The sequence below is a fragment of the Carassius carassius genome, chromosome 6, assembly GCF_963082965.1.
Source record: "Carassius carassius chromosome 6, fCarCar2.1, whole genome shotgun sequence".
Classification (NCBI taxonomy): domain Eukaryota; kingdom Metazoa; phylum Chordata; class Actinopteri; order Cypriniformes; family Cyprinidae; genus Carassius; species Carassius carassius.
This window is the reverse complement of record NC_081760.1, coordinates 21,948,584-21,971,800: the sequence shown is the minus strand read 5'-3', so window position 1 is coordinate 21,971,800 and position 23,217 is coordinate 21,948,584. Positions and strand designations below refer to the sequence as shown.

The window sequence follows — 23,217 nt, the reverse complement described above, 5'->3', positions numbered from 1 at the left end:
CTATCCAGCTGCTGGCTGGTCGTCGCCATCCACTTTTGCCAGATTCTATAACTTAAACATCCCCGCTCTGCAGGCGCAGATTCTGTCTGTTTAATCCTCCCATGTTGGTAGTGGTTTAATGCCTAAGTCCCTTAGGGCCCTTATTAGTGCTCTAACACTTGGCTCGCAGAGCAGCATGTAATTGTTTCTCGTAGTGTGGCGTGATTGGTTACTTAACGGTTACTTAACGTAACCTTGGTTCCCTGAGATAAGGAAACGAGCATTATGTCACTTGCCGGACTACAAGCTGCATGAATTGATGATCGTCGCTTCAGGCGAATGATCTTATGTTTGATCTTTCCGTTTCCGTTTTTGACTATTAAGATTATTGTAGATTATTAAATTTGGATTGAACTTTCAGCTTCGTAACTTTGCAGATATGGTTTACACTCAAACAGCAACATTACCCACTACTTAACGTTAAAAAAAGTGAAATCGCAATCAACCACCCCTTAAATGAGTAACATGACCTCCAAGGTGCCCTTGAGCAAGGCATCGAACCCCCAACTGCTCCCCGGGCGCCGCAGCATAAATGGCTGCCCACTGCTCCGGGTGTGTGCTCACAGTGTGTGTGTGTGTGTTCACTGCTCTGTGTGTGTGCATTTCGGATGGGTTAAATGCAGAGCACAAATTCTGAGTATGGGTCACCATACTTGGCTGAATGTCACGTCACTTTCAAAATGCAACCATAGGCTTTCCTCTGTTTTAAGCTCAGCTTAAAAGCAGACGATGCTCTGCAGATGGCACTCAATTGGATCAATGCACGCATTGCCACAAATCACCTCTACAGAGTGTCCAAGGCATCTGTAAAGAGGGTTAGTACACTCTTACAACAACTGTTTCATTTCTGCACCTCTCAAAACTGGCATAAGGTGAGAATGCTGTCATCAAAGAGAAACCAGTAGACAAAGTATAACACAAATTTATAGTTTAAAAAAAAAAACGTGTTTGTGCTGTATCTGCTGATCATTTGCTTTTATTTACCTTAAGATTGTTCCTCTGGGAATGGGCGCATTTGGTCTGCATCTGATGTTTGGTGTTAGGGAGACGGAGTGTCAGAAGAGCTCTGGGTCGATCCTCAGGGCTGCATGTACCGCAAAGTTTTTTTTGTGGTAGGTTATCTCAAGATGTTCGTTAATATACTGTATGATGTTAAAAACAAAATTATTTGTATGACACAGAACAGCTGATGTACCAAATGCAGAATTTGAATTGAGGAAGTAAAAAGACATTTGTATAAATTGCTGTGAGTGGTTTTAATTTTTTATATGAATTACCCATAAACATTATCACACACGTTGTCATCAAAAGTAATAATTGTCTATAAAACAACAGCTAATGATATTTGTATTTAATTTATATACATTATATTTAATATATATGATTATATTTCATATTTTATTTTACAGACCATGGTGGAAGAATATTCCCAAACTATTCAGAGATTATTTAGAAAATGTTTATATAATTTACATTATATACATTACTGTTAAAAAATTTGATGCCAATGAGCACAACATTACAGTTTTCAATTTACATTGTTCAAATTTCTGCAGCTTTGATGAGCATAAGAAAAAAAAAACTGTTTACCAACTTTAAGAATCCGTGTATCATTCGTTCTTTCGTTTTTCTAATTGAAACCAAAAATGAAAAAAAAAAAAAAACGACTTGTTTTTTTTTATCTGTTTCCAAAACCAAAATGAAAAAACAGATAAAGCTTCGTTTTCCGATTTTCAAATTTATGCTAATATCAAGAATTAAAAAAACGGATATCAAGCGTGTGTGTTTCACGTTGGTGTTTTCGTCTGATGCTAGTTAGTGACGGTCATTCTTGAACGATTCGATCATTTTAAACGAATCTTTAATGTGACTCGGGAAGAACGAGTCGTCTCTGGGAGTGATTCGTTCAGTCGCGCATGCGCAAAATTCTATAGTTTCTGTACAGGAATAGTCTAGTTCACCTGTTTCAGTCAATGCAGTGGGTGCCGGTGTTAGAGAATTGATTAGTTCATCTCTTGAGTCTTTCGGGTTTTCGAGTCGCTCCTCACGTGACAGACCCATAAGCTTTGACCATAGACTGGAGTTACCCTGGCAACAAATCTCTGTGTATATTATTATTATTATTTGTCTTTATGATTTTAAGTGTATTGCCTTAATGTTTTAATGTTTGTATTGTTTAATAATTATAATAATAATAAAAATAATAATAAAGACTGTATAAAAGGCTTTATCCTATCATTCGTTCTTTTGTCACGTGACGTGACAGCATTGGATAGATGAATTTACATGCTTCCTTACAAACAGGTGCCTAATCATTATTATTATCATCATCATTATTATAATTATTATTTACTCTTACAGTTACTGCATTTCTGAGCTTTTTACTTCTTACAGTTTATAAATGTACAAATTTCTGTCATAATGGTTATTTTCTATACACTGAATGTTGTAACAAAGGTAATAAAGAGTACTTATTAATGAACACATATGATTATGGTGGGTTTAATTTCCTTGATTTCTCTTCTTTGAACAACACTTTCAAAATTAATTGGATTAGACAGTGTTTGTGTAATCCAAACTCAATACGGATTTTTATCCCCAATGACTACTTTTCCAAAGTAGGTGGTCTCCCTTTCCTATTGATCTGTATTTATAATATTGCTAGAATCCCTTACAATTTAACCAAATTTCATAAACAGGCATTACTTGCATGGTCATTCATTTTTAAGCACCTCTCAGCCGTACTTCATTTGGAAATTTGTTTTGGTTGTTTCCTAGTTCTTTAACTTGGAAGGTCTTATTTTAAGTCACAAAAAATTCTTATGTAAATGTAATTTTCCAGTAACTCCCAAAGAATTCTCCATCATCATGGACACTATTCCTAAAGGAGTTGTTACGCTTTCAAGGGACTCATTAGATCATCCAGCACTTTATCTTTATCTTTACACCCATTTGAAATCCCAGTAGGAAAACTATGCTTTTTGTTACATGAAAGTGAAAAAGTGATGTGACATTCAGCCAATATGGTGACCAATACTCAGAATTTGTGCTCTGCATTTAACCCATCCAAAGTGCACACACACAGCAGTGAACACACACACACTGTGAACACACACCCGGAGCAGTGTTCATCATTTATGCTGCGGCACCCGGCAAGCAGTGGGGTTCAGTGCCTTGCTCAAGGGCACCTCAGTCGTGGTATAGCCAGACCAAGACTCGAACCCACAACCCTAGGGTTAGGAGTCAAACTCTCTAACAACTAGGCCACGACTTTGTCCAGTATCCTTCATCACGTAACTATAAGATTAGATCGCTTTTTCAAAAGGAGCGTGTAACGACTCCATATGTGGTGTCTTATTGGAGGAATGTGGTTGATCATATTGATGAGAAAAAAGTATGGACTCTGTCTTTGGAATATATAATAACTAACAGAGAAATCTCATTCAAATTGTTACACAGATTTTACCCAGCTAAAGTGTTTTTGAAAAGGTTTAAATCAGACATAGATACAAGCTGTTGTTTTTGTGGAGACCCTAATGAAACTGATATACATATCGTTTGGGATTGTCCTCACACACAGCTATTTTGGAATGAATTCTCTAATGTTATCTATCGCAGTGTGCTACAGGGTTTCTCTCTGCTTTTTAAGGATGTACTGTTTGGCTTCTTTAATGTTCAAAAAGACAAAATTAATGTATATTTCATTATTAACCAATTATGACTTCTTGCAAAATGTCATATTCACCGCAGTAAATTCACTCATCAAAATCCATTATATATTGTTTTTTTTTTTTTTTTTTTTTTTTTAAAAGAGGTTCAACAGTATATCCAAACTATTTAATCTTCCAAAAATCTTAAGGCTGTCAAAAAATGTTTAATCTTTTCAATGCTATTTAATCTTTTTAATTTATTTTGTTAAAGTTTTCGATTAGTATTATTTATTTTTATGTTTACATACGTCTGTAAATGGTGCTTTGCATATATTGGCACTTCTTTGTATGCAATATTGACATTACCTATCTGTACTTTTATCTTTGGTACATTGGCATTAATCAAATAAAAAAATAACTAATCAATTCTCTTTCCGGCTCCCACTGCATTGACTGAAAAAGGTGAACTAGAACCATATGCGACTGAACGAATCACTGCCAGAGACGACTCGTTCTTCCCGAGTCACATTAAAGATTCGTTTAAAATGACCGAATCGTTCAAGAACGACCGTCACTAACTAGCATCAGACGAAAACACCAAAGTGAAACGGTCCGTGTATATTTTGGTCATTTGATTTTCTATTTAAAAATAAATAAAGATAAATGAGAAACGGTTTGATTTTCGTTTTTTCGTTTTGTTTAAGAAACGGAAAACGAAAATTTAGCTGCATTTTTCGTATTTTTGTTTGTGGGTAAAAAATTAGATTATGCTTTAATATTTGTTTGAATGTGTGGGCGGCGCTGAAACGCCCCTTTCATCCCTTCTGTACTGCACCGACAAGCGGCAACCGCAAACTCAGTTCATTTTCACCAGGAGAGATATATATATATATATATATATATATATATATATATATATTTATATATTTATATATATATAAATTTTTTTTGACCAAACAGAAATTAATTTATTCAATGACATTTGAATTTTACTGTAGGCCTATATGATCTACAATGACATGAAATATGCGGATTTTTAGCCTACTAATTTTATTCTATACCTATTTAAGAAAAACCTCACAAGTAGCCTATGTTTTCATTTGCTATTACAAACAACAGCAACTGAAGCTTTATCTTGTAGAGTGTAGTCTGCTGCACTTCTCTGATCGGCGGATCCCGATCCACACCTTCCATCCCGAAAACAGGGGAAAGAGCTTCAGCTCCGTCAGTTTGGATCGTAAAACACCCTAAATAACACGAAAACCTTACAAAACTCAACACGATGTGCTTTCTGCCATCTCGGTCTACATTAACTTCTTTCTGAAACGTCAGAAATGAACCAGGCTCATGCATCAGACGAACCATGTCTAGATGGACATGTCTACTTTTAAAATAATCCATTTAAATAGAAAAATAATAATAATAATTTTATATTTAGGCCTATGTAATTCACATGAAACCAACGAGAGGTGTAGTGTTTCCCGTCTGAACTCATTATCTGTAATGATGTCACACCATCACTATATTCATACTGTCATCTACAGAATTCGTGAATTCAGTTCATAATTCTAAGTAGCCTATAGCCTATAATTAAAACATTTAAATTAGACTAATTATGGGGAAAACTTAACTTATTTTAATATACATTTTATTATAAATGTGGGGTTGGGTTTTTCCCATTGTATTTTTTTCATAATTGGCCTAGAATAAAATAAATAAAAATTAAAATAATTAAAATAATAAAGTTGTCAAGTCTGCTTTGTCAATAACATGCAGCAGCTGGAAAATTATAATATTATTTTTTTATTATTAATTAAATTAATTAATTAATTATTATTATTATTATTTTATCTTGCAAGCACCACTAGCAAAGAATCCGCGGGATTAATATGCTCTGCTGTCTGCAGCTTCTCTCCTGGTGAAAATGAACTGAGTTTGCGGTTGCCGCTTGTCGGTGCAGTACAGAAGGGATGAAAGGGGCGTTTCAGCGCCGCCCACACATTCAAACAAATATTAAAGCATAATCTCATTTTTTACCCACAAACAAAAATACGAAAAATCCAGCTACATTTTCGTTTTGCGTTTCTTAAACAAAACGAAAAAACGAAAATCAAACCGTTTCTCATTTATCTTTATTTATTTTTAAATAGAAAATCAAATGACCAAAAGATACACGGACCCGTGTGAAACACACACGCTTGTTATCCGTTTTTTTATTTTTGATAATAGCACAAATTTGAAAATCGGAAAACGAATCTTTATCCGTTTTTTCATTTTCGTTTTGGAAACAGATTTTTAAAAAACAAGTCGTTTTTTTATTTTTCCATTTTTGGTTTCAATTAGAAAAACGAAAGAACGAATGATACACGGATTTTTAAGTCTGGCACATCATTTCATTTGAAATCGAGAAGGCAGTAAAACTACAAAAACACTTCTTAAAACTTTCTTCAAACATCTCAAATCAAGTCATTTTTTCATATCACTAGCCAAGTTACCCATAAGACAATGACCTGAAAACACTAAGAGATAGCATCAAACAATGTTTTCTTTTGTATAATTCAAGAATGGTAGCTCTCCACTGTTTAGAATTCCCTGCAGTATGTTACATGGTCCATATTTACATTACAGTACAAAATGATTCCTAAGTTTCCCCTTTTTTATAGATGGTAATGAAACTGGGAGACTTAACACTTTTTCACAGTTATTCAGCTGTTTGATAGCATTTACTTTTTTATGTTTAGAATATGTCAAAATATGGTATTATGTAGACATGTAGCAAACTGCTTTTATTCAGTTTATCAACAGATGCTGTTCTGCTCACTGTGTGAAGAGTTTTGAAAAATTGCACCTAGCAACTGTAAAAAAAAAAAAAAAACCTGTACCAACCCCAAACTTTTGAATGATAGTGTATATCACAAAACATTTTGGACTTAACAAAAAGTAATGTTATGTGTGTTGAACTTGCAGCAACATTTTTATGTGTATATTAACATTGCTTTGTAGAAACTGGCATTATGAAATAATAAGTAATGTTGTTCAGTAATATTAAGAGAATAAAGTTCTTTTTTAGTGAACATTATTTGAATCTTGCCCATACCATTGGGAATTTAATCAGAGCCAGAGTGAACTAGGATGTCACTCGCATCATCTCTCTCAGATGCACAGAACAAGAACTGAATGCTCACAGAGTCCAGTGAGGAGGTAAGTGTCTACATTAAGCTAAGAGATACTGTATTTCACCATGGGCATACAAACATTTGCATGAGGAGATACAGGCCAAAATGTAAGTGTGGAAAACAAGCAAGATCGGCTAGAATGAAGTGCTAGTTTGCATCTGTAAACGTAATTTGATTAAAGGCGATTTGAAGTTTCCCTTTCTCTTTTGAGTATAACAAGCTGTTCATAAGCTCCCTAAAGTTGCAAAGACTAAAATCTCAAACCTAAAGATATATTCTTTATAAAAGTTAAGACTCGTCCACTCCTTCCTAAATCACCTTGTTTAAACATGCCCCCACGTCTACGTCACTGTATGGAAAGATTTGCACACCGCCCAAATGTTCACGCAAAGGATGAGTAACTTCGATTCTCGCCGTAGTATTGTTGCTGCCACCATGTTGAGATACTGTGTGTTTCATTGTGAAAGCGAAACTACTTTGTTTTGGTCTTCCAAAAGAGGACACAACTAAAAATCAGTGTGTGTGAAAACATTTAACGAAGGAGTTTCCTGTACCTACAAGGCTTTTCTGACTCACAACCTGTAAGTATGTTTTCATATTTAAAGAATTTGCCAATGACAATTTAAATGAGTTTTGAGCAGTGTAGAGTAGCGCTTGTTTGTTGTTTCTTCGATCACAAATGCAGACAAATGGTTTTATGTTTACGTGGCACAAGACGCAATGAGTAAAGAGACAATATAAGTAATTATAATCTGTAATTACTGTATGTCTCCACTGGATGCAACAAATGCCTCGTTTGTAATGGGTTTTATTGTTTTTGTCTTGTCGCGCCAGGGCACGGCATCACAGTATGGTAAGTGGTGTAACATTTCCGTCACACGCTTGAGGTATTCAGCCAATCACATTGCATTGGATAGCTTAACATACTGCAGACAATATAAAAAAATTACTTACATGTAGGGATGCATCGATCCGATATTCGGGATCGGTATCGGCTCAGACACTGTCATTTTCTGCGGATCGGGTATCGGTCAGGCGAGACCGATCCAAATCCGATATTGTGTGTATACTATTCAGTGTTATTTTTATGCCCAACGAAAGGCACAAAAACATTATAAAGCACCAAAACATTTTCGTGGACATATTTAAAGTGTTCTGAAGCTGTTCCATAGTTCCATGTGAGGTACAGATTAATATTGGAGTCTTTAAATTCAAGTTCACATAAACTCTTCTTTCCGCTGCGGCTGTCTGTCATCCTCCATTCAGCAATCAAACTACGTGTTGCATTCTGTTACTAGTCAAAACAATGAAACTCTCTTCAAGAGCGCACAGTAACTGTTCAAAGAAAAGGCTCAATAAACAAGATTTTTCTAGAATCTAGAGTATCTTTTACTGCTGAATTGTCCACTAACCTAGTTTATAATAGTATTTTTGTCATAGACTATGATTATTTTTATATTTTCTCACTTATGTTTCATTAAAATTAAGTTGTTTATACTGTATGTAGTAGATTGTGTTTAACACAAAAGAGTGGTGATCAGGTCAACACTGAGCAGTATAGAAATTCTACACTGATAAAAAAATAATTGGATTGAATTGGATAAGTATCGGATCGGATACTTGCTTGCGGCAACCACATGTGTCAACCCTGGGCTGGACTCTTGCTTGTCCACGGTGAAAGCCGATCTGGTGATCCACAGCGCGAAGTTGATGTATTTCCACCCCTTACGGGTTAGGATTATAATCTTATTTATACTATATATACTATAGTTCAATGCTTGAATCTGATTGACTGACGAACGTTCTGAGGTGTGAAATAATTTTCTGGGAAACGCACGGCGAACGTAGTTCCAGGCAGCTCACTTGACCACATTACACTTCGATATCACTTCGCATAGTTAACTGTAATAATGGTCATGCAGTTTGCACAAAAAGGTGTTGTCAGCGCTGCCCTGATGATTTTATCAGTTAGCCTATATAGTGTAGCAACTTAAAGGCTACACATGACATTTCTAACTAGCGATGTAATAACAGCGCTGTTTAGAGACGCACATAGGTACGTTAGAGTAATTCACACAAGCTCTCTCACTCTCTGTGTGTGTGTCTCTGTCTCTCTTGCCCTTTCTAATAACTACATTAATAACTGCATTTGAATGCTATCAATGGCTCAAGCCTCCGTTACCAGCTTTAAAACAACGTTTTGGTACTAGTAAAAGAGGCATTTGATGAGACGTGGAAGAAATAGTCCTACTCACAATAGTGATTTAAGTACAAAAACCGGACGAATCCCTTTAAATAAATCATCGGATCGATGTCTTGAGGTATGGTAACTGTAGTATAAGCGGAATAATTGACTCCGGGCCGTTAAATTATTAGAAAAATAATGCACATCTGAGGTGTACCGGCCACTCCGCTTTGCGTCCTGGACGCATCACCACCTCGGGTGTGCATTATTTTTCTAATAATTCAATGGCCCGTTGTCAATTATTCCTTACTTAAATCATTTTGATACTGGAAGTAAATAAATTTGTCATCTTTCATACTTTCAAATTTGGTATATAAATATTGTAATCACAATGCTAATAAAGCTTCGTAGACCACACACATTCAACTTCCACACCAAGCATTAATGTGGCTCCACCAATACATGCAGGTCACCATGACAACACTGAAACCAACCATGTTCGTGGAGACCATTTTGACAATGCAATTGTCCATTTTGACAATTTGAATACAACTAGAAACCTGCTGGCATTAACGTTCACAAGAAACCCAATAAGAACAGAAACATGGATGACATTAACATTTATAATTTCATTTTAAATTACACATTTTGCAGAGAGATATGCAAAGCATGATGTTCATAGACCTTCGATGGATCATGACCGGAAACTTTAATAATTTAAATAATAACTTCTGTTAGTCACTTCTCAACAGCCTGAAAAGTTTCATGATAATGTAAATACATTCAATAAACAAATTCTTCCAAATCAAATGTTGATAAGAGATAATATGCATTCTTGTTTTTACTAATGCAAAGTAGCTCTTATAGAGCCATTATAGGTGCTCACTGTAAGATTATGAAGTTGAAAAATATGTCGGAACCCTTTAACAAGTAAAACCTACAGGGAAATTTTACTTCCTAATGGCCTCTTTTTGAAAGATGATAATATTTTTATCGGTTATTGTACACGCATGTTATAGAATCTTAAGGCATGGCTGTAATCATGAGCCAATAATACAGGTTGTAATACAGGTTATATAAATCTATGTGAATAAGGTTTGTGTCACTCAGTCACATGGCTTAGAAGCCTATCTCTCCATAGGTGAACAATTTGTAAAAGTCAGCATGGATGTTCACCAGAGGAAGCAAGGACCAACATGGAACAGCAAGGCAGTAATTTGTCTTACCTAAACAAAGATACTGCAGAAAATGAGAATATCTACAATTTAAACAGTTCTAATAAAAAAAGCAAACATTCCACAGTCTCACAGAACTAGACAACGAGTCAACTCCCTGAACAAGTCCTTCATGTTACAGTTTTGCAATAACAACTAAAACGCATTTAAAGCGGCTCAAAGAACAATAGTGATCAGGATACATTCAAGATCCTCCATTGAGCACTGGATCTGCCACATAAATGGCTAAAGTTGTGCCAAACTAATATACCAACCGAACACACTGTCTAAATCAACTTACCCATCTAAAACTCCTCAAACAGCAATAACCATCCAACCATTACCATTACCAAACTTCAGTCTGAAATAACAAAATATCTTCAGATGTTAAGTAATCGATAATATATAAACAATCTAAAATTAAAATTGAAAATCCCACCCAACCCCAAAGTTCAAAATGTTTGACTTCCCAAAAAAACAATAAGATTTATAGTCTAATGTATTTTTTTCTTCCATGCAGTACCAAGGTGTTGAAGTGGAATCACTCCACAGTTGTATGGAACTGGAACTGATGCACTGTCACAAAGTCACAGTAAAGCTGAAACTTCTTGAGCTGTTTTGTACAGAGGAAGCAGAGCATGTCAACAAAATTATGGCTTTCTCCTCTACAACTCTATGACACAGACATGAAAATAGCAAGCAAGAGAGTCAAGGAAAAGTTGCAGATTTCTAGTTTGTTAGTTTGGTGCTGTGGTCCCGCTTGGGAGGGGCAGGAGGCGGCCCTCGCCGTAGCGTTGCATAGCCTGAGATATTACCGGACATGAAGCCACTACCACTGTGTCTCAATTGATCATGCAGAAGCTCAGGTGGAGGTGGTGGCAAAGCCATGTCATCCATTGTGGTCACAGGGTCCAATTTGTCTCCAGAGACTCGTAAGGACTTCCGTTTCAGTGTCTTGTTAAGGTCCTCCAAGAAGTTTGGCTGTGTGTTGCCTTTGGAAGAAGGAGGAATAGGGCCCCCTTGTATGGAAGGTGGTGAGAGTGATGGAGACTCTCTAAAAGTATTGTTACAGTGAATTGATGGATGAGGTTGTGTCTTCCTCATGGAACTCTTGCCCCAAGTAGGCTGGGGCTGAGGATTGACCACAGCCACCTTCGGAGACAAACCATTTGGATCACCTGGAAGGGGTGGTAGTGGAGGAAGGTCAGACTCCTGTGGGGGAGGGGGGAAGATGTCATTTCCTGGGGGTGGAGGGGATGGGAAGTCTGCAGTCGATTGGTGGTTCTGATTCAATTTATTCTGCAAAACCAAAGGAAGATTTACCAGATTGAGCTTCCCTGGTTTGGGGGGTGCACGGGGACTTGTAGAAAGATCTTTGGAGGTTGAGCTACTAGAGGTTGTTGTAGATGAAGCAGAACTGGGGTTAAACTTGCTCACCAAGTTCCTGCAGGACTCCTGGTAGTCCACAGAGGCATTGTACTTTGCACTGGTGTTGCGCTGAGGAGTCGGTGGAGGTTTCTTGACCCCTGCAGATGAGCCAGAGGGGGATTTCCTGATAAGGGAGCCTGACATAGGAAGAGGAGGAGGAGGAGGTGGTGGTGGCGGAGTTGGAGGTGAAAGAAAAGCAAGGGTACTCTCTGGAGGAGGCAGTGGAGGTTTCTTGACCCCTGCAGATGGGCCAGAGGGGGATTTCCTGATAGGGGAGCCTGACATAGGAAGAGGAGGAGGAGGTGGTGGTGTCGGAGTTGCAGGTGAAGGAAAGGCAAGGGTACTCTCTGGAGGAGGCAGTGGAAATTCAGGTGACCTCTGTTGCTGCTGGCCTTGACCTACAGGCTGCCATTTTGGTTTAGCCTTCACTGCAGGTGGGGACTGGGGAGCTTTGTGACTTTGAGACTCAGTTTGATTGGTCGTTGCAGGAGATGCAACAGGAAACTGGCTAGCAAGCTGCTTAACCAGAGATGGCACTGAAGAGGTTTGGCTGGAGAAGGGTAGTGTCTTGGAGATGCTGTGTTGCTTGGGTAGTGTAGGTGGGTTCTTCAGTGGTGCATTAGGTAGAGGAGGAGGTGGTGGTGGTGGTACTGGAGTTTGAGGTGATGGAGGTACTGGGGATGCTGGAAGAATGCCATACGAAGGTTTTGGTGCTGTCAGGGGTGGAAATCCACCAGTGAAAGTTTTGGGCAAAACTGCAGGATGAATTGGCAGCTGCATTGTAGCTGATGGAGGCGGTGGTGGTGGATTTGGAGCTGCATGCTGTTGAGGAGGGAGTGTAGGTGCTGATGGTGGCGGTGGTGGAGGGGGAGGATAATGGATCTGATTGGCTGGTGGTATTACATCCTGGGGTACACTGGGAAATTTGTGGGCAAGGACCTGCTTGTGTCCATTGGATATGAAAGATTCCTGTACTGTGAAGGGAGGCGGAGGAGGGGAAAGGCCATTAGCCTGCAGAGGGGGTGGAGGAGGTGGGAAAGTCTGTGACTGGATTGGCACTATGGGTTGAGGAGGTGGCAGGGGTTGTGACTGGATTGGCACTAAGGCTGGAGGAGATGGTAAAGGCTGTGACTGCACAGGCATTATGGAAGGAGGAGGTGGTAAAGGCTGTGACTGCACATGCATTATGGGAGGATGAGGTGGTAAAGGCTGTGACTGCAAAGGCATTATGGAAGGAGGAGGTGGTAAAGGCTGTGACTGCAAGGACATTATGGGAGGAGGAGGTGGTAAAGGTTGTGTCTGCATTGGCATAATGGGAGGTGAAAGTGGTAGAGACTGTGACTGCATGGGCATTATGGGAGGAGGAGGTGGTGGAGGTGGAGATGAGGGGGAAGGAGGATGGTAGGACTGAAGAACTGTTGCTGGGGCAGGAGGACCAAGTTTCAAAACAGCCATGGCTGATCCAGGTGGAGGCATTGGGGCAGGTGGAGGTGGAGGAGGAGGGGGTGGGATGTTAGCCCCTGGGGGAACATTGTTTGATTGTGGTTTGGAGGCCAGTGGGACAGGTGGCACTTGCTGCTGTACTTGAGTCTGAGGCTTGTGGTGAATTGTGGCCTGAGTGGCATTCTGAAGCCGAGTGATAGTGCTGTATTTGGCGAACACTGTAGGTGTGGCATGGTGGGGGATATTGGAAATTGGAGGAGGGGGTGGTGGAGGAGGTGGTTGTGGGGCTAGAGTTGCCTGGGGTGGTACTTGTGCCTGTGTCGGTGGCTGATTGACACTTCCATGTGACAGTGGAACTGAATATGGATGTGACTGTTGCTGTGGGTGTGAAAGCTGCTGTTGAGGCACATGATGAGAAGAATGGCTGCTATAGCTTGAATGGGTAGAACGGATTGATTCTGGCCTTGCCTGAACCAATATAAAACAAGAAAAAAATTATATGTTATTTCTTAATGTAATATCCTATCCGCCTTTAGTGTGGTTCATCTTACTCTGTGGTGTTTTATCAAGAGATTAACTGAAGTAAAGTAAATCTGAAGTAAAGAGATGCATCTCTCCGGAGAAAGAGGACAGCTCACCCTTGTGCTCTCCTCTATTTGAGTCCCTCTCTTCCATGCCTCAGAGAAGATTGAACTGACTACACTCTGGGAGCGGGCATGGGAGGATGAAGTACCATCTGACATACCACTGTCTGCCTGGCTGGAGTGTGACTGTGACTCTTTAAGCACAAACAAATATGCATAAACATCAGATAGCAACCTACAGTAACAAATAGAATTTACAGTAACAAGTCAAAGTAAAAAAGGAAGGAAAATGCTCCATAACTTTCAATGATATTTGAAAAAATAAAAAAAAGATTTCATAAAAGAGTTTACAAAAGTCAGTGATCAGGTTCAAGTTACTCACCAGGTATACTGACTGAGCTTGTTCCTGACTTGATGCTGGTGCTGGAGAGAGAAGACCAGTCATAGGCAGCCTCAGTGCGCTTCATGGCTTCCTGATAGTTCACATACAATTGCTTCCCATACTGTAAATAAAACACATTCAATGATGAAGTTATATAAACCCAACATATACACATATATGGTTGAAGATTGAACAATTTCCAACATGAGCTCTGGTTATAAATTCCTTTTAGACAGCTTCAGATAGCTTCAGAGGACAATTTTTTTGAGGCCACAGGTTTCATTAACTGGACAGAAAACATAATAGACAAGCTATGGGATTACCTTAGCAATACGAATGCCATTGACCCATTGGTGTAGAGTTCTGACATCATCACAGCATAAGTATTTGATATACTGTGACTTCTTCTGGATCTGAGGGTGCTGTGGACACAATCAACAATACTAACAAGACACTCAAGACGTCAATGGTTCAAGAGATTTTCTTTAGACTGCTAATACTAGAGGGCAGTAACAATGTTTTAGACTAGGGGTTATAAAACCTGTCCTGAAGCACCCCCAGCATGGCACATTTTGTATGTCTCCTTTATCAGACACACCCAATTCAGGTCTTGCAGTTTCAACTAATGAGCCAATGAGTTCAATCAGGTGTGTAAGATGAGGCAGACATACAAAATGTACAGCGCTGGGGGGTCCTCTAGGACAGGTTTGAAAACCCCTGGTTTAGTCAATGTGCATAATGCAAAGCCCTCTGTCACACAATCACATCTGAGTCCATATAGTTAGCCACAGAGTCACAGAACTGATTTTTTTTTTTAGATAAGCAAGAATTTTTTTTTAAAGCACAATGACAGTGCTGTGAAGCGTTTTTAACATTAGCTAATTTTGTGTGTACATACAGTATATGCAACTAGAACAGCGCATGAGTATCGAATTGAGCTCTATTTTGTTTCTTATTCTTGTTGTTTAAAATAGATTGAACATGTAAATTGGCAAATTAATCTGCGAGTCACGTGCGTGCTGAACAGTATAGGATCTCGTCCGTATATATCAAGGATCAACTGCAATCCGTTTAGCCCCTAATATGTAACAGATCAGAGCAGAAAAGATCTTTAATTTACTTATTCAACATGAAATCGTCAAATTGCTACTCCATGTCAATTGCATACAATGAAAATACTGAATAATAAGTACAATTATTAACATGCAATAAATAACAGTGTCATATCTATACACATTTTTCCCAGAATGTTCTTGCGACCCGGTAGCAATTCTTCCACTGCCTGGTAGTGGGTTGCGACCCGGTGGTTGGGGGCGTCTGCTGTATATGGCTCAGAGGTGGTCTCATTCATATAGCTAGCTATCTGCATAGAAACCGGCTGCAAATTAAAACAGCTCGCCGGATGACACAGTTTTAGACCCACACAGCCCATAACAAACTGGCTGCTTGTTTTTTTTTTTTTTTCAGTGTTTCTGAGCTGGCAGTTATGCCAGAAACCTAACTATATGAAAGAAAAAAAAAAAAAGTCAAAAAAGTGAAAATTTCATCCGATGTCCCCTTTAAAGGCACAATATGTATTTTTTCTGCTTTAAAAATAGCAGATATCACTATATCTATGTTATATATATTTTTTTGTTGTGTACTTACATTATCCCGACAGTTTCCACGAACTTTAAAATCCGGGGAAAATTATAGTTTAATTAGAAGACACGGCACGTTTCTTTATTTCCGTTTTGTCGCCCGTCTATGGCGTCATATAAACTTTGACCCCTCTAGTTTATCTAACTTCCGGCGGAACCGCCAAATACAAAGGTGAACAGAAGCAAAGACGAGACGAAGAAGAAAAAGTATTAGCTAGCCTTGATCGAGACTATTATATTTTATATTTATATTGTTTATATTCGTATTTATACCTCAATCAATAACTTAGTTATGGATCATGATTATGCTTTGCCTGCACGTTCTGTGAAGCGCAAACGTACGGGTGAAATAAATGACCTGAGAAGGTTTTGGGACGAAGAAGAAACGAGACACGGGTAAATATTGGAGTTGCATTTCCAAGATAGAGAGAGCTTCGTGACAAGCTGAAACTACAGAGAGATGCTTGCATTCTAATAAACAGGTATGCATCCATTCAGCTAACTATATCTATCCGTATATTTTGTGAAACGATGATGTCTTGTGTAAAACGTAGACGGACTCTCATGTAGAGTATAATGTAAATCTACATGTGTTCTATATCTAGCTGGATAAAGTAGCTTTTTTTAACATATATTGTGTTTTATACATATATTACTACTAGCTAGATGGAATATTGATTTGATAGGGGTCTGATAATTCATATATCTCTCCGTTCGAAAAGACGTGATTGTCAAAATACTAGGCTGCTGCTGCTGTAGGTGAAGGGAGACCGCTGACAGACCAGGCTCTTGTCTTCATGACAACAATATCTATACTTCATGTTGAACATAAATATAAAGCCTACTGATAAAGGACACCGTCAACAGTATTGACGGCAAAATAGACGATGTTTGACAGGTGCAATATTGAAAATCGATAATTATTTATTTATGTTTTAAATTACATTTTATCTGAATTTATGTCAACCTATAGACTTCAAACATCAAAATGTCATGAATTAATATGTATTTGTGTACAAATTTACATATAAACATATTTTCCTATTATATTTTGCCTGGAAACGCTTCCAACACGCGTGCGTGTCGCGTGAAAAATAGGCGTCGGTTCTATTTCTAGCAAGCACGCGTTTTCCGCGCGGCTCACACAGGCAGTCTGCAAGCTCTAACCTATTAACATGGGAGCCGAATTAAAAACTGACACGCCACGCATCCAGTGTGTCGCCGGCCTCAGTTAAAATGAGTGAGGAATGTGGGGAGCGACAGAGCACGTGTTCCAATGAACAACAACTCCCATGAGCCTACGCTCTTTCCCGACGTCATCAAAGTACGTCTTATGTTATTATTTTGATTGGTGACCCCTGGTGGCCAAAAATTCCATACTGTGCGTTTTATCCCTTTTTTAAAAAAAAAAAAAAAAAGTATCAATCGTTTTTAACAAAAAAGTCCCCAAAGCTATGAATGGTAGTATATGAACCAGTTTTATAAAAGGTAACAGTCAAGTGCCAATCATTTGAAATGGCTTAAGGACAAGGAATCATAACATCACACACCTTGAGGACCAGGCAGTAGTCAGTGGGGGCCTTGTACTTGCTCCGGTATTCCTGACCATAATAAACATTAACATGGTCCAACTGCAGGAAGCACACCAAATCCCTTGAAGCCTACAGTGATCAAGATAAACATATTAATATGGTTTCATGTTTATTACTGTCTGTTGTCAAATTTGGATGGTTTATTCTTTATAGCTTACAGTGATCAAAATTGAAAATATAAAGGCAAACAAAAATACTATATACTCAAGGTACCAAGCAGAAGTAAATACCCAGGATCAACCACAAGAGGATATCAGTGAGTCTGTCCCAAAGCATATTACATACAGACAATCCTATGACCTTAAATGTCAGAGAATTTAATAATAACATGAAACAATTATTCACTTGTTTGCTTGTGACTGATTTCAAATTGTATAAGAACATGAAAATTCTATAAGAAAATAAGGCATGGAGGAAATTAAAGTGTCACAGTATCAATGTCCGTGATTTATTGTAAGTGGATGACAAAGAGCATATGGTTTGTGTAGAACTTCCAAAGAGAATCCATAAACAGGAAATTCCACTTGAGTTCATTACGATCTGTGTCCATCTAATGAGAACATGACACCAAATCATATGATAAAACAAAAACACACACACAATAACACTGACCTTGGCTTTGCCCTTTGGCACAAAATAGATGCCAGATGCCCTCAGAAGAAAGTAGCGCTTCTTCCAAGACTTTTTGCCATCTTCCTTCAACCACAACACTCCCTCGATTTCAGGAACAGACACTGAGCTTCCACAAAAACATTCCTTCAAGACATACAGATACAAAATACTTCATCACACTGTCAAGCATTCTGAAATTTTATCTTTAAACTCTGTCGGACATCACAATCAACACTTCCAAATTAACATTATAGTGATAAAGGCTTTGGCTCACACCAACTAACTATGTGTATGTATTTGCATGTTAAACAAGGTAAAGATCAATTTATGCACAGCAGGCAGTGAGAGGTTAGGCTAGTTAGTCTAGGCCTTTATAAAAAAATATTTGTGCTTCAGCTGGTTTTGAGTTTTTCTGAGTTTTACTTGAGACCCACTGTGCTTTAATTGAAAATGTACCATTGTACTATAATGATATCAAACTATAATTAGTATTATAATGTGGGCTTCACCTCCAGCAATGCCTCCTTGTTTCTGTCTGCCATCTCAGAGGACTCCTTCCTCCCAAGTAAATAGTTCTTAGAAACATAATATGCAACAAGTAAATCAGGGTGACAACATAAAACATTGAAAGAATTATAACTTTTTGTTATTAGCCTAAGTCTAAGCCTAAGTTTGGATCAGAGTGTGCACATAAAAGTTTAGGCATGCTACAATTTTTAAATATATTCCTGTGAGGCAAAGCTGAACTTTCAGCAGCCATAACTTTAGTCTGCACTGTCACATGATCCTTCAGAAATGCGCTTCTTATTTTTGTGGAAACCACAATACATATTTTTCAGGATTTTTTTTTTTGATGAATAGAAAGTTCAAAAGAACAAAATTCATTTAAATGTTTAATTTTGTACAATTATTAACATCTTTACTGTCAGTTTATATAAAAATCTGTAACTTTTTGAAACTTCCTGGAATAAAAGTATTTAAATAATAATAATAATATGATCAAATAAATAAATAAAAATTGTACTGACTGCAAACTTTTGAATGGTTTAGGTTTGTAAAAATGTTTCTAATTTGGCTACTAATTCAGCTATTTTTTATTACTTGTTATTAGTGTTTATTTCTATGATTAAAACAGATTTTGAATCTCTGTTTAATCAGATTTTTTTTCTGTATATATGTCACAAAAAAGAGCTTCACCTGTGGATTTTTGAAAAGTGCATCCTTTTCAATCCGTTCAATGAACAGGAGTTTGTTTTGGCTGTCTCTGGTCCAGTTGAGCAAGTTCTCCACCAGGTTCTCATGGTCTTCAAAAATTCTCTCTGAAAAAGGAAATTGAAAGAGTGAGCGAGAATAAGATACAAAAATCATCTTCTTGTTGTCCCTCAGGTTCACAGGTCATCTAAGCATGTGCAGGTATCCTCACCCATCTGTAGCTCAGGGATGGTCTCAACCAGAGCCCAGTCCGGACTGTAACCGCAGTGAGATTTATCCAGCAGACTGTCCAGCACCTGCCTGACTGTCTGCCTCTCATCCACCATCATGGTCTTTGAGCTCTCATCTGACATGTGTACACGTATCACCAGCTGATGAAAAAAGATTAATAGGAAAGAAAAAAAAAGTTTAGTTTATTCCAGTACACATACATTTTCATGGAAAGTCACATTGTGTAGATAAATATACAGTATATTGTGTGCATTTTTTACTAAAATAAATAAATTACTGTTTAATAAATATTCTTGAATTTGAAATAGATCAATTGGATGGGATAAAGAAAGAAAAGTAGTGAACAACTGGACTGTAAATATGGAAAATCCATCCAATACTGTTCAAAATTCATCCTAGGATGCACCTGATGTTGGATAGTTTGGACAAGCTGGTTGACCAAATGCCCAAAGGGTGGCTACTTTGAATTAATCAAAATAATCAGGTACTGAAATCAACATGCATCAACCTGAAAAATGCAGTAAAAATCAACCGTGGAAGTCGATGCCATCAACTCACTTGCTAATTTGGCAGGTTATGCTTTTTATTAAATTATGTTCTGTTCCGTTTCGTTCCAACAAGATGTATTTAACAATAGCAAAATGGCGTAATGGTGAAGAGACTTTTTAATCTGTTCTCACTACATAGGTTTATGATAAATTCTACATTTCCAAGACTTTTTTTCACCGCTATACAGACACCAAAAGCACTCTTTAGTATCTTTATTGTGACACAGCCAGAAAACCCGATGAAACATTAGCTGTCAATATACTGACGTGAAAGGCACAGGAATGCTGTCATCAGGAAATCATAAGGTCATAGGGAACAATTTTGTTATCATTAAAGGGGTCACATGATGCGATTTCGATTTATTGTTTATCCGATCACAAATGCAGAAGAATGGTTTTACCTTTATGTGGCACGATGCAACGCATAAAAAGACAGAATAAGTCATTATAATCAGTAATTATGTCCCCACTGGATGCGCACCAGGATACAGCATCACAGTATAGTAAGGGGCATAACATTTCCATCAGATCGACCATGTGCATGGATATTAGAAGAGTTTTGGGAAGAAACAATGATCAATTTATTAATCGCTTATGTTCTGATCTTCAACATGTTTACCATTAAACATTTATTTTGGAGTGTGCTATATGTGGAATTTACAACAAAATAAACGTTGCTTTATAAGAGCAATCACAGAGAATTTTGTGACCATCAGAATTAATTTCATGGCACTACTCTTTCGTTTTTCAGATTTAGATTTTTCAGAAATTAATGAAATGAATGTGCTGAAATCTAAGCAGTGACTATATTTTAATAGTAGATGTTCTGAATGGCCAGTAACTTAAAATTGTTGTAGTCAAATTGAGTAAGTCAAAAAAGTTTATTTCCAACCCTGGACATTAAACAGTTTTTTGGTCAGTACAAACTGCAAGTCCCATAATATGAAGTGCATATTAACATCATGCTGATGCTGTCTTCTAATCAGTTTTGACAAATGTGATTTTGTAATGTGATCTTACGAACATCTCCTGACAGGCACCCTTGTTAAGACCTTGGGTCACACTTATATCCAATTAAATATATCAGGAAGATCAAATGTTTTAAATACCATTTATTAAATAAATGTTTGTAACAAATTCAAGAAAAATGTGGCATGCATCTAAAGCTTGTGCACTTGTTGGGATATTGTATAGATGGAAAAGAAATTATAATGAGTACAGAATGTTACAAATATGTTGTTCAAATCTGAATGTTTTACTTTGCTCAAAAATGTATAGGCCTGAATTGGAATACGATGTGGATCTTCAGAAACGTGGCTTTAATAAAGACTAACTGGGAACAGGAAGTACAACTGGCTTTCATCCCTCTCTATTTCACATTCCATTTTATTTCTTCTTGAGAGTAAGGAACACAGAAAAGGGAGAGAGAAGTTTTTAAAGACAGCACTGCCAGGGGTCCTGAAAGCCATCAGAATATTAGGGAGCATGTGGCAATTTTCCAAGCCTGACCTCAGCAGAAAACACCCTACAGGTTTATGCTCTCTTAGCTCTCACACATGTGCTCCAACAAACACACTCTATATGACATATCTGGCCTGCCTCATTCTTTGACTTCAGCACAAACATTCTATCACGCTGTGCAATAACATTCCAACTGAAGGAAACAACTGAGTACAAACTCAAGAAAAAATCACAAACTGACTCTGATGAATGTAGGAAAGACTTATTTTGACAGAACAATCACTCATTTGCCTCTTATCGACTAAACCGAATCACTGTGGCTTTACATGACTTTGAATTTTGACTAAATTGAACGTGACTTTTTTTTTAAAAATTTGCTCAGGTCTGCAAAATCAGTTTTTCCCTCCACAAGCATTTACACTGGGGTCCAAAGATCTGAGACCACTTGTGAAAATGTTTCTATTCTATATATGAAATTCTGACATTTTATTGAGTTAACGGTCAGTTTAAGAAATAAGCTTTTTGAATGTGACCTTTGTTGAGTTTTATTTTTATTATATATATATATATATATATATATATATATATATATATATATATATATATATATATATATATATATATATATATATATATATATATATATATATATATATATATATATATATATATTAAGCTTTAAAACTTTTTTCTTAAATGCTAAAATCTCTCATCATTTCCAGCTTTTGATTTTCAATGGGGTCTCAGACCTTTGGACAACTGTATATTATTATATTCTGCTGTTTTTGTTCTTGTATTATAGAAAGCGTATTTGACGCAGTATCATTCCGTATCGGTCTCACTGCACCATTGCTGCTCAATGCTGTCAGTTTTCTTTATACACATAATGAATGGAAACAGTCATCTGTCTCAGGTACAGAGGCCCAATCACTGTACTGTGTCTAATTCATTCACTTAGTATTAGCATGTGCCTGGTGGCATCTATTTTGACAGTGCCTTTTAGATGAATAGCGTAATAGGATAGATCATCTCTCAAGAATAAACGCAAACCTCAGACCAGCTTGAATGACAATAAAAATCCACAATGAAAATTTTTCAACAAGTAATTTGAATCGTAAGCGTCACCAACATCTTGTTTGTGCATTTTGCGGTCTAAGCAGACAGAGACTCAGACACATGAGTGACCTATTTTCTACTCTGCATTCATCCTATGAAATCTCCCACTAGAGCGTCTGAAGGGCTGCATCATGCAGTGAAAGAGGAGGTTCACTGACCACTGAGATTCACAGGGGCTTTGACTCACCTTTTTCACCTGGGCTTCTTTAATTTTCTCTAGTGCCACACGGATTTTCTCAGCCTTCGCTTTGGCCGCCTGCTCCTCCTGTGAATGACAAAATGACATGTTAACAAAGAAACACCCTCACATAGTATTACGCCAACAGTCTGCTAGTTTCATCCATTACTGAGGTATGAAATCATACATGTGAATTTCTGTTTACACTTACCTGCCCTCTCCAACATGCAGTCATCACATCCATTCAGACCTTTTAAAACAAACCCTAAACCCTTGCAAATCTGATCAACCAGCAACCAGGACACAAAAGGAAGTTACACGATCACTCCTGACCACCTTTCATGTTAATGGTTCCCTAGAGAAATGGCTGTCCATTTGTGCAATTCAAATTTAAAGACACAGATTTGTATCAGCTGAAATATTTCTTAAATCCATTAAATGGACGTTCTCGTCACAAATGTCAACTATTTCGAAGCCTGACAGGTACTTCCAGCTGAAGTTTCAGAGCTGCTGCAGGACTGGCCTT

At 37.6% G+C, this 23,217-nt stretch overlaps 1 protein-coding gene across 5 annotated transcripts in view; it reads right to left on the bottom strand.

Annotated features, from left to right (window-relative positions):
- Nucleotides 1–9,735: 9,735 nt before the first annotated feature.
- The window catches only part of LOC132142491 (ras-associated and pleckstrin homology domains-containing protein 1-like), a 55,520-nt gene continuing 42,038 nt past the window's right edge, over nucleotides 9,736–23,217 (bottom strand). For all 5 annotated transcript variants that reach the window (XM_059552396.1, XM_059552398.1, XM_059552397.1 and 2 more), the window contains 10 exons: nucleotides 22,701–22,778; nucleotides 19,369–19,528; nucleotides 19,143–19,264; nucleotides 18,455–18,520; nucleotides 17,946–18,089; nucleotides 17,292–17,402; nucleotides 14,425–14,523; nucleotides 14,102–14,222; nucleotides 13,774–13,913; nucleotides 9,736–13,603 (listed from right to left, as the gene is read on the bottom strand). In XM_059552396.1, coding sequence (XP_059408379.1) covers nucleotides 10,994–13,603; nucleotides 13,774–13,913; nucleotides 14,102–14,222; nucleotides 14,425–14,523; nucleotides 17,292–17,402; nucleotides 17,946–18,089; nucleotides 18,455–18,520; nucleotides 19,143–19,264; nucleotides 19,369–19,528; nucleotides 22,701–22,778 — 3,651 coding nt within the window. In that variant the 3' untranslated portion in view covers nucleotides 9,736–10,993. The remainder of the gene's footprint in view (nucleotides 13,604–13,773; nucleotides 13,914–14,101; nucleotides 14,223–14,424; nucleotides 14,524–17,291; nucleotides 17,403–17,945; nucleotides 18,090–18,454; nucleotides 18,521–19,142; nucleotides 19,265–19,368; nucleotides 19,529–22,700; nucleotides 22,779–23,217) is intronic.